Source organism: Entelurus aequoreus, linkage group LG28 (assembly GCF_033978785.1).
Source record: "Entelurus aequoreus isolate RoL-2023_Sb linkage group LG28, RoL_Eaeq_v1.1, whole genome shotgun sequence".
In the NCBI taxonomy this organism is placed as follows: domain Eukaryota; kingdom Metazoa; phylum Chordata; class Actinopteri; order Syngnathiformes; family Syngnathidae; genus Entelurus; species Entelurus aequoreus.
In genome coordinates this window covers 19,322,492-19,342,034 of record NC_084758.1, presented here as the reverse complement: position 1 = coordinate 19,342,034, position 19,543 = coordinate 19,322,492, and the positions used below count along the sequence as shown (strand labels likewise).

The 19,543-nt window shown below is 37.7% G+C and overlaps 1 protein-coding gene across 4 annotated transcripts in view; it reads right to left on the bottom strand.

The window, feature by feature from the left end:
• LOC133645013 (phospholipid-transporting ATPase IA-like) overlaps window positions 1-5,230 on the bottom strand; it is a 427,043-nt gene extending 421,813 nt beyond the window's left edge. For 2 of the 4 annotated variants that reach the window (XM_062039795.1, XM_062039796.1), the window contains exon 1: window positions 4,859-5,230. In XM_062039795.1, coding sequence (XP_061895779.1) covers window positions 4,859-4,907 — 49 coding nt within the window. In that variant the 5' untranslated portion in view covers window positions 4,908-5,230. The remainder of the gene's footprint in view (window positions 1-4,858) is intronic. The other 2 variants (XM_062039797.1, XM_062039800.1) reach the window with 2 other exon arrangements.
• Window positions 5,231-19,543: the final 14,313 nt, after the last annotated feature.

Here is a 19,543-nt window from a genome sequence, read left to right as displayed (position 1 = left end):
CATGTCCTCATCACTTCACAGAAATATGTCCCTCATGTTCTCTTCACCTCACGGAAATATGTCCATGTCATCACCACACAGAAATATGTGCCTCATTTCCTCATCACCTCACAGAAATATGTCTCTCATGGCCTCATCACTACACGGAAATATGTCGTTAATGTCATCATCTCACAGAAATATGTCGCTCATGTCCTCATCACCTCACAGAAATGTGTCCCTCATGTCCTCATTACCTCACAGAAATATGTCTCTCGTGTCCTCATCACCTCACATAAATATGTCCCTCATGTCCTCATCACCTCCCATAAATTTCCCTCATATCCTCATAACCTCATGGAAATATGTCTCTGTCCTCATCACCTCACAGAAATATGTCTCTCATGTCCTCATCAGCTCACAGATGTATGTCCCTCATGTTCTCATCACCTCAATAAAATATGTCTCCCTTGTCCTCGTCACCTCACAGAAATATGTCTCTCATGTCCTCATCACCTCACATAAAAATGTCTCTCATGTACTCATCACCTCACAGAAATATGTCTCTTATGTCCTCATCACTATACGGAAATATGTCGCTAATGTCATCAACTCACAGAAATATGTCCCTCATGTCCTCATCACCTCACAGAAATGTCTCATGTCCTCATCACCTCACATAAATATGTCCCTCATGTTCTCATCATCTCACAGAAATATGTCCCTCATGTTCTCATCACCTCAGAGAAATATGTCTCCCATGTCCTCATCACCTCACAGAAATGTCTCTCATGTCCTCATCACCTCACAGAAATATGTCTCTCATGTCCTCATCACCTCACAGAAATATGTCCCTCATGTCCTCATCACCTCACAGAAATATGTCCCTCATGTCATCACCTCACAGAAATATGTCCCTCATGGCCTCATCACTTCACGGAAATATGTCGCTAATATCCTCATCTCACAGAAATGTCGCTCATGTCCTCATCTCCCAGAAATATGTCTCTCATGTCCTCATCATCTCACAGAAATGTCTCTCATGTCCTCATCACCTCACAGATATATGTTCCTCATGTTCTCATCACCTCATAGAAATATGTCTCCCATGTCCTCATCACCTCATATAAATATGTCCCTCATGTCCTCATCACTTCACAGAAATATGTCCCTCATGTCCTCATCACCTCACAGAAATATGTCGCTAATGTCCTCATCTCACAGAAATGTCCCTCATGTCCTCATCACCTCACGGAAATATGTCCATGTCCTCATCACCTCACATAAATATGTCTCTCATGTCTTCATCACCTCACAGAAATATGTCTCTCATGTCTTCATCACCTCACAGAAATATGTCTCTCATGTCCTCATCAGCTCACAGATGTGTCCCTCATGTTCTCATCACCTCACAGAAATAGGTCTCCCATATCCTCATCACCTCACAGAAATATGTCTCTCATGTCCTCATCACCTCACATAAATATGTCCCTCATGGCCTCATCACTTCACAGAAATATGTCGCTAATGTCCTCATCATCTCACAGAAATATGTCTCTCATGTCCTCATCACCTCACATAAATATGTCCCTCATTTTCTCATCATCTCACATAAATATGTCACTCATGTCCTCATCACCTCACATAAATGTCCCTCATGTCCTCATCACCTCATTGAAATATGTCTCACATGTCCTCATCACCTCACAGAAATATGTCTCACATGTCCTCATCACCTCACAGATATATGTCTCTCATGTCCTCATCACCTCACAGAAATATGTCCCTCATTTTCTCATCATCTCACATAAATATGTCACTCATGTCCTCATCACCTCACATAAATGTCCCTGATGTCCTCATCACCTCACAGAAATATGTCTCTCATGCATTCATCACCTCACAGAAATATGTCCCTCATGGCCTCATCACTTCACAGAAATATGTCGTTAATGTCCTCATCTCACCGAAATGTCGCTCATGTCCTCATCACCTCACAGAAATGTCTCCCATGTCCTCATCACCTCACATAAATATGTCTCGCATGTCCTCATCACCTCACATAAATATGTCCCTCATGGCCTCATCACTTCACGGAAATATGTCGCTAATGTCCTCATCATCTCACAGAAATATGTCTCTCATGTCCTCATCACCTCACAGATATATGTTCCTCATGTTCTCATCACCTCATAGAAATATGTCTCCCATGTCCTCATCACCTCATATAAATATGTCCCTCATGTCCTCATCACTTCACAGAAATATGTCCCTCATGTCCTCATCACCTCACAGAAATATGTCGCTAATGTCCTCATCTCACAGAAATGTCCCTCATGTCCTCATCACCTCACGGAAATATGTCCATGTCCTCATCACCTCACATAAATATGTCTCTCATGTCTTCATCACCTCACAGAAATATGTCTCTCATGTCTTCATCACCTCACAGAAATATGTCTCTCATGTCCTCATCAGCTCACAGATGTGTCCCTCATGTTCTCATCACCTCACAGAAATAGGTCTCCCATATCCTCATCACCTCACAGAAATATGTCTCTCATGTCCTCATCACCTCACATAAATATGTCCCTCATGGCCTCATCACTTCACGGAAATATGTCGCTAATGTCCTCATCATCTCACAGAAATATGTCTCTCATGTCCTCATCACCTCACATAAATATGTCCCTCATTTTCTCATCATCTCACATAAATATGTCACTCATGTCCTCATCACCTCACATAAATGTCCCTCATGTCCTCATCACCTCATTGAAATATGTCTCACATGTCCTCATCACCTCACAGAAATATGTCTCACATGTCCTCATCACCTCACAGATATATGTCTCTCATGTCCTCATCACCTCACAGAAATATGTCCCTCATTTTCTCATCATCTCACATAAATATGTCACTCATGTCCTCATCACCTCACATAAATGTCCCTGATGTCCTCATCACCTCACAGAAATATGTCTCTCATGCATTCATCACCTCACAGAAATATGTCCCTCATGGCCTCATCACTTCACAGAAATATGTCGTTAATGTCCTCATCTCACCGAAATGTCGCTCATGTCCTCATCACCTCACAGAAATGTCGCCCATGTCCTCATCACCTCACATAAATATGTCTCGCATGTCCTCATCACCTCACATAAATATGTCCCTCATGGCCTCATCACTTCACGGAAATATGTCGCTAATGTCCTCATCATCTCACAGAAATATGTCTCTCATGTCCTCATCACCTCACATAAATATGTCCCTCATTTTCTCATCATATCACATAAATATGTCACTCATGTCCTCATCACCTCACATAAATGTCCCTCATGTCCTCATCACCTCATTGAAATATGTCTCACATGTCCTCATCACCTCACAGAAATATGTCTCACATGTCCTCATCACCTCACAGAAATATGTCTCTCATGTCCTCATCACCTCACAGAAATATGTCCCACATTTTCTCATCATCTCACATAAATATGTCACTCATGTCCTCATCACCTCACATAAATGTCCCTCATGTCCTCATCACCTCATTGAAATATGTCTCACATGTCCTCATCGCCTCACAGAAATAGGTCCCTCATGTCCTCATCAGCTCACAGAAATATGTCCATGTCCTCATCACCTCACATAAATATGTCTCATGTCCTCATCACCTCACAGAAATATGTCCCTCATTTTCTCATCATCTCACATAAATATGTCACTCATGTCCTCATCACCTCACATAAATGTCCCTCATGTCCTCATCACCTCATTGAAATATGTCTCACATGTCCTCATCACCTCACAGAAATATGTCTCTCATGTCCTCATCACCTCACAGAAATAGGTCCCTCATGTCCTCATCAGCTCACAGAAATATATCGATGTCCTCATCACCTCACATAAATGTGTCCCTCATGTCCACATCACCTCACATAAGTGTCCCTCATGTCCTCATCACCTCATGGAAATATGTCTCATGTCCTCATCACCTCACAGAAATAGGTCCCTCATGTCCTCATCAGCTCACAGAAATATATCCATGTCCTCATCACCTCACATAAATATGTCCCTCATGGCCACATCACCTCACATAAGTGTCCCTCATGTCCTCATCACCTCATGGAAATATGTCTCATGTCCTCATCATCTCACAGAAATATGTCTCTCATGTCCTCATCACCTCACATAAATGTCCCTCATATCCTCATCACCTCACAGAAATATGTCCCTCATGTCCTCATCACCTCACGGAAATATGTCCCTCATGTCCTCATCTCGCAGAAATGTCGCTCATGTCCTTATCTCACAGAAATATGTCTCTCACGTCCTCATCACCTCACATAAATATGTCCCTCATGTCCTCATCACCTCACAGTAACATGTCTCATGTTGTCATCACCTCACAAAAATATGTCCCTCATGTCCTCATCACAACAATTGTATTTTTTTTAAAAAGGATTGGATGGGTCTTTGCTCTCATGCCCTCAGAGGCTCACCCTATCACCAAACTAGTTGTGCATGAGACAGCGCCAGGCATGAGGTGGTGATGTGGACAGGACAGCCAGTGTTGGGCATCCCCCGCCTGCATGGGCCAGAAGCAGGTCAGCTGCATGGCACATTAGTTCCACTCCAAGAGGCATCGTCTCACACACTCTCATAGACAGGGAGACGTCGATGCGTGTTTTTATAGTAACGACGGCCCCTTCCGGTCTGTGTGCAGCCATAAGTCACGTTAAATGAGACAGGTGTAATGAGAAATGCAAGATCAAAATCAAACAATATTATCTCGGGTGACTTCCCACTCGCCAGGAAATAAGCACCGTGTTTCACCACAAGTCACGACGCAGAGTTCAAAGGGAAATCCACGTACCGTCTGAGCGAGTTCGAAGATCCGACATGGTTCTCTGGACGGGCGGCATCTCCACGCACTTCGCCGGGCGACGGCACCTGTCAAGCGGCCGCGGCTGCTGAGTCGAGCCGCTTCTTCTCACCGCAGCTTGAATTAAAAAAAATTAAAAAAAAAGAAGAAGCTGGGCCTGAAAATCCTTCCACGCAGTTTGTTCGTTGCTAATGTGGGCGTGGGAAGGCGGGCGGGTAAGCCTTGGTGTCGCGGTGTCCGGGGAGGGAGAGGCGTTCACGGACCAAGCGGCATCCCGGTGGTCACACGCCGGATCTGCTCGGTGTTGCCGCCGCGCTGCGACCAGAGTGGACCTGCCGTAAAACGAGGCGGAGGGGGCAGCTGTGTGATTGCTTTCCGGACCGTACCACTCGGAGCCGCAATGGGGGTGGACGCGGTTGGTCGGACCGGAAGAATATCGCCTGGTAGTTTTTCAATCCACCAATAAGTCAGGATAAGATTTGTATAGTTTATTTTCTTTCTTTTTGACGCGCTGGTTTTTGACAATATTTAGGAAATGTTTATTAAAACGTTCTTCGGTCCTGAGGGACCCCTCGGAAGTTGCTGTTGTGTCGGCCACATGATATAAAGGAAGGCACAAATTAGTAGAGTCGATGCCAGACGTTTGCAGTTAATTTATTACATTTGGTTAACTTTATGAAATAGTATATAGTAACTGACTTAAATAATACATGTTATTAATGTGAAACTGCATGATTTCCCGAAATACAAACACAATGCAGTATAAATGTGACTGGTATGGTAGGCCTACTTTTTATTGTTGTATTCTATTCATTATGTATTTGTATCATATTTGTGTGTGTCCTAATACGGAAAACCATTGCATCTAATAGAAAATGTCTCATTTGCACCCCTGGTGGTGAAATCTATCAAAAGGAGGGTGGTCCCAAAAAGGAGGGATTTTTCAAATTGACTGTGTGTCGCTTTTAAAAGTGCTCCCCCTCTGGTCAACATATGAAATAACAAGTGTGTGTAAGAAATTGAAATGCACCACCTTTGGCCAAAATCAATTAAAAAAATATGTTTATATATGTATACAGAGACATACTGTAATAACTTGAAGTAAATAATGAAGATTAAAAAACAATTACAAACCAAAAAATTTTTTGCATAGTATGTATATAGTATTAATGTTGTAAATACACATCTTTATATATCTAGAAAGGGTGGTCCTAAAGAGGTAGGCTTTTTTCGGATGTCTCAAGTAGGTAACAAATACAAGAATCTGTGTGTGTTTGTGTGTGTGTGTGTGTATACTGTACTCTATGTATTTATGTATACATTTTGTGTATGTTTCATTTTCTACTTATTATGTACATACATTTGTATATGTAGTACATGTTTTGTACATGTATACAATAATGTAAACTGAATGAAAATAGGTTGAGAAATGAGCAAGATATGATTTATTTTCAATTTAAATGCGTTACCTTCATTGAGTACTTTGCTGTCATTAAAAATGGCCAACTCACAGAACTTACTACTATGTGTGTGTATGGTCAAATCTACCTACCAACAGCGGTCGGTCCTCACAACTACAAAAGTAAAATATTGTTTTTACTTTGTGTGTTTTGCATTCTGAAGTGAGGTTGCAACTCTTTACTCCAATCTAGTGCTAGATATATATTTTTCATCATTCTAGCTATAGTGGAAAGGGGGGCCCTCACAACCTACTGACCAAACGTGGGTCCACACAAAGTAGGCAAGACGTGTGTGTGTGTGTGTGTGTGTGTGTGTGTGTGTGTGTGTGTGTGTGTGTGTGTGTGTGTGTGTGTGTGTGTGTGTGTGTGTGTGTGTGTGTGTGTGTGTGTGTGTGTGTGTGTGTGTGTGTGTGTGAGACATCGACAAGGAAAAGTAGCTTCCATATGAGGAGGTGTGAACAAGTTAGGACATAAATCATGGTCCCAATACGGAAAACCGTTGCATCTAATAGAGAATGTCTCATTTGCACCCCTGGTGGTGACATATATCTAAATTAGGGTGGTCCCAAAAAGGAGGGATTTTTAAAATTGACTGTGTCGGTTTTTAAAAGTGCTCCCCCGCTGGCCAACATATGAAATAACAAGTGTGTGTAAAAATTTAAAGTGGTCCCCCTCTGGCCAACATATGTAATAACAAGTGTGTGTAAGAAATTGAAATGCGCCCTCTATGGCCAAAATTAATTTTAAAAAATTAAAAAATGTTTTTATATAGAGACATACTGTAAGAACCTCAAGTAAATAATGAAGATTAAAAACCAATTACAAAAAAAAAATTTGACAAAAAATAAATGAACAAAAAGCAGTCTTTTTCTCACAATGTGTCGACTTCTTTCTTATAAAATTGGGAACAACTTCTCATACTGTTTCTGTTTCTGTAATATTGCAATATTTTCTCGTACAATTATGACTTTTCTATGTAAAATTATTACTTTTTTAATGCAAAATTGTGAAATTTGTCATATAAAATTCTGACTTTTATCGCAACATTGCCAATTTTTTTGTCGTTCTTGTAAAATAGTGACATTTTTTGACTAAAATGAAGACTTTTGTCATAATTTTGCCAAGTAAAATTCCGATTATTATTATAACATTGCCAAAATGTTAGTTTACTTATAAAATGTTGATTTTTGTCGAGTAAAATCACGACTCTATTCATAAAATTGTCAAAATGTTTAGATTTTTCTAGTAAAATTGCGACTGTTATTGAGCAAACTTCCAACTTTTATCATAACGTTGCACAAATGTTCAGTTTTTCTTCTAAAATTTTGACTTGTGTTGAGTAAAATTACGACTTTTATTATAATACTGCCAAAATTCTAAGTTTTTCTTGTGAAATTGTGACCTTTTTCTTGTGAAATTCTAACTCATTTTTCACAACAACCTTATTTTATATTTGCATAGTATGTATATATTATTAATGTTGTAAATACACATCTTCTTATATCTAGAAAGGCTGGTCCTAAAGAGGTAGGCATTTTTCGGAGGTCTCAAGAAGGTAATAAACACAAGAATGTGTGTGTGTGTGTGTGTGTGTGTGTGTGTGTGTGTGTGTGTGTGTGTGTGTGTGTGTGTGTGTGTGTGTGTGTGTGTGTGTGTGTGTGTGTGTGTGTGTGTGTGTGTGTGTGTGTGTGTGTGTGTGTGTGTGTGTGTGTGTGTGTGTGTGTGTGTGTCATGACATCACTTTTACTCTCATGTATTAAAAAACTAGCATTGTTCTCATTCACATAAGAAAAACTACTTTTTCAACGTGCAGGACTACTTCTCTCTCAAACACACTTGATTTTAGAGTAGTCTGTGTTCTCCTTGTCCAATGCAAGAAACAAGAGAAACGCAACAACGTGGAGAGCACGCAGTATCCTGGCAGACATCCTCATCACCTCCATGAAGCTCCTCTCATGTTCTAATGCAGAGGACACACCTATAGGTGTGTGACAATCATTGGTACTTTAATCTTAATCTTTAATCATCACCCGACAAAACCATTCTGCTCATGTTCTCATCACAAAATTACAAGCCATTGTAATAATCACAACACACAACTATCATTCTCATGTCCGCACATAAACATGTCCCTCATGTCCTCATCACTTCACAGCGATGTGTCCCTCATGCCCTAATCACCTCACATATGTCCCTCATGTCCTCATCACCTAACAGAAATATGTCCCTCATGTCCTCATCACCTCACATATGTCCCTCATGTCCTCATCACCTAACAGAAATATGTCCCTCATGTCCTCATCACCTCACAGAAATATGTCCCTCATCACCTCACATACATGTCCCTAATGTCCTCATCACCTAACTGAAATATGTCCCTCATGCCCTCATCACCTCACATATGTCCCTCATGTCCTCATCACCTAACAGAAATATGTCCCTCATGTCCTCATCACCTCACATATGTCCCTCATGTCCTCATCACCTAACAGAAATATGTCCCTCATGTCCTCATCACCTCACAGAAATATGTCCCTCATGTCCTCATCACCTAACAGAAATATGTCCCTCATGTCCTCATCACCTCACATATGTCCCTCATGTCCTCATCACCTAACAGAAATATGTCCCTCATGTCCTCATCACCTCACATATGTCCCTCATGTCCTCATCACCTAACAGAAATATGTCCCTCATGTCCTCATCACCTCACATATGTCCCTCATGTCCTCATCACCTCACAGTAATATGTCCCTCATGTCCTCATCACCTAACAGAAAAATGTCCCTCATGTCCTCATCACCTCACAAAAATATTTCCCTCATGCCCTAATCACCTCACAGAAATATGTCACTCATGTCCATCACCTCACAGAAATATGTCACTCATGTCCTCACAAAAATATGTCCCTCATGTCCTCACCACCTCACATAAATGTCTCTCATGTTCTCACCACCTCACATAAATATGTCCTTCATGTCCTCATCACCTCACAGAAATATGTCCCTCATGTCCTCACAAAAGTATGTCCCTCATGTCCTCACCACCTCACATAAATATGTCCTTCATGTCCTTATCACCTCACAGAAATATGTCTCTCATGTTCTCACCACCTCACATAAATATGTCCTTCATGTCCTCATCACCTCACAGAAATATGTCCCTCATGTCCTCACAAAAATATGTCCCTCATGTCCTCACCACCTCACATAAATATGTCTCTCATGTTCTCACCACCTCACATAAATATGTCTCTCATGTCCTCATCATCTTACAGAGATATGTCCCTGATCTCCTCATCACCTCACATAAATATGTCCCTCATGTTCTCATCGCCTGACAAAATATGTCCCTCATGTCCTCATCACCTCACAGAAATATGTCCCTCATGTCCTCATCACCTCACAGAAATATCTCTCTCATGTCCTCATCACCTCACATAAGTATGTCCCTCATGCCCTAATCACCTCCTATAAATATGTCCCTCATGTCCCCATCCCCTGACAGAAATATATCTCTCCTGTCCTCATCACCTTTGAGACATGTGTCCCTCATGTCCTCATCACCTCACATAAATATGTCCCTCATGTCCTCATCACCTCACATAAATATGTCTCTCATGTTCTCATCACCTCACATAAGTATGTCCCTCATGCCCTAATCACCTCAGATAAATATGTCCCTCATGTCCTCATCCCCTGACAGAAATATACCTCTCGTGTCCTCATCACCCCAGAGACATATGTCCCTCATGTCCTCATCACCTCACATAAATGTCCCTCATGTCCTCATCACCTGACAGAAATATGTCCACCATGTCCTCATCACCTCACAGAAATATGTCTCGCATGCCCTAATACCTTACATAAATATGTCCCTCATGTCCTCATCACCTCACAGAAATAGGTACCCCATGTCTTCACAAAAATATGTCTCTGAAGTCCTCATCACCTCACAGAAACATGTCCCTCATGTCCTCATCATCTCACAGAAATATGTCCCTCATGTCCTCATCACTTGACAGAAATGTCCCTAATGTTCTCATCACCTTACAGAAATATGTCCCTCATGTCCTCACATAAATGTCCCTCATGTCCTCATCACCTCACAGAAATATGTCCTTCATGTCCTCATCACCTCACAGAAACATGCCCCTCATGTCCTCATCACCTCACAGAAATATGTCCCCCATGTCCTCATTATCTCACAGAAATATGTCCCTCATGTCCTCATCACTTGACAGAAATGTCCCTCATGTCCTCATCACCTCACAGAAATATGTCCCTCATGTCCTCATCACCTCACAGAAATATGTCCCTCATGTCGTCATCACCTCACATAAATGTCCCTCATGTCTTCATCACCTGACAGAAATATGTCCCCCATGTCCTCATCACCTCACATAAATGTCCCTAATGTCCTCATCACCTCACAGAAATATGTCTCTCATGTCCTCATCACCTCACAGAAATATGTCCCTCATGTCCTCATCACTTGACAGAAATGTCCCTCATGTCCTCATCACCTCACAGAAATAGGTCCCCCATGTCTTCACAAAAATATGTCTCTCATGTCCTCATCACCTCACAGAAATATGTCCCCCATGTCCTCATTATCTCACAGAAATATGTCCCTCATGTCCTCATCACTTGACAGAAATGTCCCTCATGTCCTCATCACCTCACAGAAATATGTCCCTCATGTCCTCATCACCTCACATAAATGTCCCTAATGTCCTCATCACCTCACAGAAATATGTCTCGCATGCTCTAATACCTTACATAAATAGGTCCCACATGTCCTCATCACCTCACAGAAACATTTCCCTCATGTCCTCATCACTTCACAGAAATATGTCCCTCATGTCCTCATCACTTGACAGAAATGTCCCTAATGTCCTCATCACCTACCATAAATATGTCCCTCATGTCCTCACATAAATGTCCCTCATGTCCTCATCACCTCACAGAAACATGTCCCTCATGTCCTCATCACCTCACAAAAATATGTCCCTCATGTCCTCATCACCTCACAGAAATATGTCCCTCGTGTCCTCACAGAAACATGTCCCCCATGTCCTCATCATCTCACAGAAATATGTCCCTCATGTCCTCATCACTTGACAGAAATGTCCCTAATGTCCTCATCACCTCACAGAAATATGTCCCTCATGTCCTCATCACCTAACAGAAATATGTCCCTCATGTCCTCATCACCTCACAGAAATATGTCCCTCATGTCCTCACAGAAACATGTCCCCCATGTCCTCATCATCTCACAGAAATATGTCCCTAATGTCCTCATCACCTCACAGAAATATGTCCCTCATGCCCTCATCACCTCATCACCTCACAGAAATATGTCCCTCATGCCCTCATCACCTCACAGAAACATGTCCCTCATGTCCTCATCACCTAACAGAAATATGTCCCTCATGTCCTCATCACCTCACAGAAATATGTCCCTCATGTCCTCATCACCTCACAAAAATATGTCCCTCATGTCCTCATCACCTCACAGAAATATGTCCCTCATGTCCTCACAGAAACATGTCCCCCATGTCCTCATCATCTCACAGAAATATGTCCCTCATGTCCTCATCACTTGACAGAAATGTCCCTAATGTCCTCATCACCTCACAGAAATATGTCCCTCATGTCCTCATCACCTAACAGAAATATGTCCCTCATGTCCTCATCACCTCACAGAAATATGTCCCTCATGTCCTCACAGAAACATGTCCCCCATGTCCTCATCATCTCACAGAAATATGTCCCTAATGTCCTCATCACCTCACAGAAATATGTCCCTCATGCCCTCATCACCTCATCACCTCACAGAAATATGTCCCTCATGCCCTCATCACCTCACAGAAACATGTCCCTCATGTCCTCATCACCTAACAGAAATATGTCCCTCATGTCCTCATCACCTCACAGAAATATGTCCCTCATGTCCTCACAGAAACATGTCCCCCATGTCCTCATCATCTCACAGAAATATGTCCCTCATGTCCTCATCACTTGACAGAAATGTCCCTCATGCCCTCATCACCTCACAGAAACATGTCCCTCATGCCCTCATCACCTCACAGAAATATGTCCCTCATGTCCTCATCACCTCACAGAAATATGTCCCTCATGTCCTCATCACCTCACAGAAATATGTCCCTCATGTCCTCACATAAACATGACCCCCATGTCCTCATCATCTGACAGAAATATGTCCCTCATGTCCTCATCACCTCACAGAAATATGTCCCTCATGTCCTCATCACCTCACAGAAATATGTCCCTCATGTCCTCATCACCTCACATAAATATGTCCCCATGTCCTCATCACCTCACAGAAATATGTCCCTCATGTCCTCATCACCTCACAGAAATATGTCCCTCATGTCCTCACAGAAACATGTCCCCCATGTCCTCATCATCTCACAGAAATATGTCCCTCATGTCCTCATCACTTGACAGAAATGTCCCTAATGTCCTCATCACCTCACAGAAACATGTCCCTCATGCCCTCATCACCTCACAGAAACATGTCCCTCATGCCCTCATCACCTCACAGAAATATGTCCCTCATGTCCTCATCACCTCACAGAAATATGTCCCTCATGTCCTCATCACTTGACAGAAATGTCCCTCATGTCCTCATCACCTCACAGAAACATGTCCCTCATGCCCTCATCACCTCACAGAAACATGTCCCTCATGTCCTCATCACCTCACAGAAATATGTCCCTCATGTCCTCATCACCTCACATAAATATGTCCCCATGTCCTCATCACCTCACAGAAATATGTCCCTCATGTCCTCATCACCTCACAGAAATATGTCCCTCATGTCTTCATCACCTCACATAAGTATGTCCCCCATGCTCTCATCACCTCACTACTATCTCATACAGTGTCTTTTCTGCACAATGCAAAGTGTGAGTACACAGCAGAGTGCACAGTATTGGAGTACAGCACAGTACTGTATGTAGTACATTGTACTACAGCACAGCACAGTGTGTGTACATTGTACTACATACAGTACTGGACCTTCTCATCCTCCCTGCAGTTTGGCATGCAAAGCACGCTGAGGAGAGCATGAGTGCAGCAGCAGCACCACTGCAGTCGCCTGAGAGAACTGCAGCGTTACACACACACACACACACACACACACACACACACACACACACACACACACACACACACACACACACACACACACACACACACACACACACACACACACACACACACACACACACACACACACACACACACACACACACACACACACACACACACACTTTATTTTGTCAAATGTACACTGCACCTTTTAGTCTAGTCCTTGTACATACAGTATATATATATATATATATATATATATATATATATATATATATATATATATATATATATATATATATATATATATATATATATAGTTGTAAATAATGCATGGCAGCATATAGAAGTGGAGTGTGTTGATGTATTAACCCACAGTGTGCATGTTGCCAGACATTCAAAGCCCACCGAGATATCACTTCCCCTTTGCGTGTTAAAACTCACATCTTCTCCAAAAGATCGCCTAATTCCACATCAGCTCGCCTCCACGGGGATTTGTGGCTATGTGTGGCTGCTGCGGTTGCTAGGCAACACTGACAAAAAGCCTGCCTCCTCCTCCTCCTCCTCGATGGTGCGTGCAGACCTATGCGCGTGGGAAATGGCTTTTATGTTTTATAGCAAATATGATAACACGCGTGGCTACTTTTAACAGCCGTCCACGTTTACACTCCCCATGAATAGAAAGCGGGCGCGTCGTTTTATTGATTGATTTTGTTCTTTCAGCGTGACCTATAAACACTGCATCCTCTACCGCTGTTCTCTTCTGTCCTATTTGTGTGTGATAGTTATTTGGTTTTTATTTTGCATGACTGTAACCAAAAATAAACAATTCTGGATGAAAATAATCCTAAAATAATTGACCAGCAAAAGGTGTGTTGCATCTTCCTTGCTTCACAAGGCTGTGATGGAGTTCAAGTCTGCCCCCTAGTGGTTCAGAAATCAGGTGATTTGAATGATTTGACTGACATCAAAAAATAATTTTAAATTGAAATCGTTAGATAAATTAAATAATTTTCTTTTTTTAACTACATTTTACAGTATGTTTTTTTTCTTATTTTTTTAGGACAATGAACCCTTCATGAAAGGTGTAGCATAATGTCATGATTGTCTAATTAAATTTAAGAAACTAATTAAATATGACAAAATTATATTAAAATAATACATTCAAAATATGCAAAAATTAAATAATAAAAAAAAATATGTATTCAAATATATTTTACCATACTGGACCACAAGGCTTTTTTTTTATTTTTAGGACAAGAAACCCTTCGTGAATGGTGTAGCATCCTGTCATGCTTGTCTAATTAAAATTAAGAAATTAATTAAATGAGAGTAAATTTTACTAAAATAATACATAAATATAAATATGCCAAAAAATTCAGTTTTTTTAAAACATTAAATGAATTTAAATGTATTTACCACATTCGACCATTCATGTTTGACTAATTAAAATTAAGAAACTAATCAAATATGAGAAAATGTAACTAATAATAATACATAAATAAAAATATACAAAAATTATAATTATTATTTATTTTTTTAAACATTAAATTAATTTAAATGCATTTTACCACATTCGACCGCAAAGCTTTTTATTTCTTTTTAGGACAAGGAACCATTCGTGAATGATGTTGCATCCTGTCATGCTTGTCTAATTAAAATCAAGAAAGTAATCAAATATGAGAAAATGTAACTAAAATAGTACATAAATAAAAATGTGCAAAAATCTAATAAAAACATTAAATGAATTTAAATGTATTTTACCACATTGGACCGCACAGCTTTTTATTTCATTTTCGGACAAGGAACCATTCGTGATTAATGCAGCATCCTGTCATGCTTGTCTAATTAAAATTAAGAAACTAATTAAATATGAGAAAAATTAAACTAAAATAATACATAAAATAAAAATATGCCAACTTTTTATTTTTTTATAAACATTAAATTAATTTAAATATATTTAACCACATTCGACCGCACAGCTTTTTACTTCTTTTTAGGACAAGGAACCATTCGTGAATGATGTAGCATCCTGTCATGCTTGTCTAATTAAAATTAAGAAATTAATTAAATGTGAGTAAATTTTACTAAAATAATACATAAATATAAATATGCCAAAAAATTCAGTTTTTTTAAAACATTAAATGAATTTAAATGTATTTTACCACATTCGACCATTCATGTTTGACTAATTAAAATTAAGAAACTAATCAAATATGAGAAAATGTAACTAATAATAATACATAAATAAAAATATATAAAAATTATAATTATTATTTATTTTTTTAAACATTAAATTAATTTAAATGTATTTTACCACATTCGACCGCAAAGCTTTTTATTTCTTTTTAGGACAAGGAACCATTCGTGAATGATGTTGCATCCTGTCATGCTTGTCTAATTAAAATTAAGAAAGTAATCAAATATGAGAAAATGTAACTAAAATAGTACATAAATAAAAATGTGCAAAAATCTAATAAAAACATTAAATGAATTTAAATGTATTTTACCACATTGGACCGCACAGCTTTTTATTTCATTTTCGGACAAGGAACCATTCGTGATTAATGCAGCATCCTGTCATGCTTGTCTAATTAAAATTAAGAAACTAATTAAATATGAGAAAATTAAACTAAAATAATACATGAAAAATATGCAAAAATGAAATTTAAAAATGTTATATTAATTCAAATATATTTTATAATAAGGCTTTTTATTTCTTTTTAGGACAAGGAACCCTTCGTGAATGGTGTAGCATCCTGGCATGCTTGTCTAATTAAAATTAAGAAACTAATTAAATATGAGAAAAACTAAACTAAAATAATACATAAAATAAAAATATGCAAACTTTTTATTTTTTTTATAAACATTAAATTAATTTAAATATATTTTACCACATTCGACCGCACAGCTTTTTACTTATTTTTAGGACAAGGAACCATTCGTGAATGATGTAGCATCCTGTCATGCTTGTCTAATTAAAATTAAGAAACTAATTAAATATGAGAAAATTAAACTAAAATAGTACATAAATCCAAATATGCAAAAATCTAATAAAAACATTAAATTAATTTAAATGTATTTTACCACATTAGACCGCACAGCTTTTTATTTCATTTTAGGACAAGGCACCATTCATGATTAATGTAGCATCCTGTCATGCTTGTCTAATTAAAATTTTAAAAACTAATTAATTATGAGAAAATGTATCTAAAATAATACATAAAAAATATGCAACATTTCTATTTAAAAATGTTAGATTAATTCAAATATATTTTACCACACTGCACCGCTTGGCTTATTTATTTATTTTTCGGACAAGGAACCATTCGTGAATGATGTAGCATCCTGTCATGCTTGTCTAATTAAAATTTTAAAAACTAATTAATTATGAGAAAATGTATCTAAAATAATACATAAAAAATATGCAACATTTCTATTTAAAAATGTTAGATTAATTCAAATATATTTTACCACACTGCACCGCATGGCTTTTTATTTATTTTTCGGACAAGGAACCATTCGTGAATGATGTAGCATCCTGTCATGCTTGTCTAATTAAAATTTTAAAAACTAATTAATTATGAGAAAATGTATCTAAAATAATACATAAAAAATATGCAACATTTCTATTTAAAAATGTTAGATTAATTCAAATATATTTTACCACACTGCACCGCATGGCTTTTTATTTATTTTTCGGACAAGGAACCATTCGTGAATGATGTAGCATCCTGTCATGCTTGTCTAATTAAAATTTTAAAAACTAATTAATTATGAGAAAATGTATCTAAAATAATACATAAAAAATATGCAACATTTCTATTTAAAAATGTTAGATTAATTCAAATATATTTTACCACACTGCACCGCAAGGCTTTTTATTTATTTTTCGGACAAGGAACCATTCGTGAATGATGTAGCATCCTGTCATGCTTGTTTAATTAAAATTAAAAAACTAATTAATTATGAGAAAATGTATCTAAAATAATACATAAAAAATATGCAACATTTCTATTTAAAAATGTTAGATTAATTCAAATATAATTTACCACACTGCACCGCATTGCTTTTTATTTATTTTTCGGACAAGGAACCATTCGTGAATGATGTAGCATCCTGTCATGCTTGTCTAATTAAAATTAAAAAACTAATTAATTATGAGAAAATGTATCTAAAATAATACATTAAAAATATGCAACATTTCTATTTAAAAATGTTAGATTAATTCAAATATATTTTACCACACTGCACCGCATGGCTTTTTATTTATTTTTCGGACAAGGAACCATTCGTGAATGATGTAGCATCCTGTCATGCTTGTCTAATTAAAATTTTAAAAACTAATTAATTATGAGAAAATGTATCTAAAATAATACATAAAAAATATGCAACATTTATATTTAAAAATGTTAGATTAATTCAAATATATTTTACCACACTGCACCGCAAGGCTTTTTATTTATTTTTCGGACAAGGAACCATTCGTGAATGATGTAGCATCCTGTCATGCTTGTCTAATTAAAATTAAAAAACGAATTAATTATGAGAAAATGTATCTAAAATAATACATAAAAAAATATGCAACATTTCTATTTAAAAATGTTGGATTAATTCAAATATATTTTACCACACTGCACCGCATGGCTTTTTATTTATTTTTCGGACAAGGAACCATTCGTGAATGATGTAGCATCCTGTCATGCTTGTCTAATTAAAATTTTAAAAACTAATTAATTATGAGAAAATGTATCTAAAATAATACATAAAAAATATGCAACATTTCTATTTAAAAATGTTAGATTACTTCAAATATATTTTACCACACTGCACCGCAAGGCTTTTTATTTATTTTTAGGACAAGGAACCATTCGTGAATGATGTAGCATCCTGTCATGCTTGTTTAATTAAAATTAAAAAACTAATTAATTATGAGAAAATTTATCTAAAATAATACATAAAAAAATATGCAACATTTCTATTTAAAAATGTTAGATTAATTCAAATATATTTTACCACACTGCACCGCATGGCTTATTTATTTATTTTTCGGACAAGGAACCATTCGTGAATGATGTAGCATCCTGTCATGCTTGTCTAATTAAAATTAAAAAACTAATTAATTATGAGAAAATGTATCTAAAATAATACATAAAAAAATATGCAACATTTCTATTTAAAAATGTTAGATTAATTCAAATATATTTTACCACACTGCACCGCATGGCTTATTTATTTATTTTTCGGACAAGGAACCATTCGTGAATGATGTAGCATCCTGTCATGCTTGTCTAATTAAAAGTAAAAAACTAATTAATTATGAGAAAATGTATCTAAAATACATAAAAAATATGCAACATTTCTATTTAAAAATGTTAGATTAATTCAAATATATTTTACCACACTGCACCGCATGGCTTTTTATTTATTTTTCGGACAAGGAACCATTCATGATTAATGTAGCATCCTGTCATGCTTGTCTAATTAAAATTAAGAAACTAATTAAATATGATAAAATTAAACCAAAATAATACATAAATCAAAATATGAAAAAAAATGTAAGTTATTTAAAAACTATTTTTTCTAAAGTCGTACTTAAAAGGAATGTAAGTTGGTTAAGAATAAGTTTTTCTATAGTGATTCTTAAGAATTTAAGTTGGTTCCATCCATCCATTTTCTACCGCTTGTCCCTTTTGGGGTCGCGGGGGCGCTGGAGCCTATCTCAGCTGCATTCGGGCGGAAGGCGGGGTACACCCTGGACAAGTCGCCACCTCATCGCAGTTTAAGTTGGTTAAAAATTGTTATTTTACAGTCATACTTGAGAATGTAAGTTGGTTAAAAACTAGTATTCTAAAGTAGTACTTCATTCAAATTTAAGTTGGTTAAGAACAAGTTTTTTTTTTAAAGTGGTACTTAATAAGAATGTATGTTGGTTAAAAAAAAAAGTTATTTGAAAGTCGTAGTTAATAAAAATGTAAGTTGTTTAAAAAATAGTTCTTTTAAAGTGGTACTTCAGAATGTACGTTGGACACAGGTGCTAAATTATAAAAAGGTTTGGGTCCAAAGATGTTGCCGCCCCACTTTCACTTTCCCCGGTT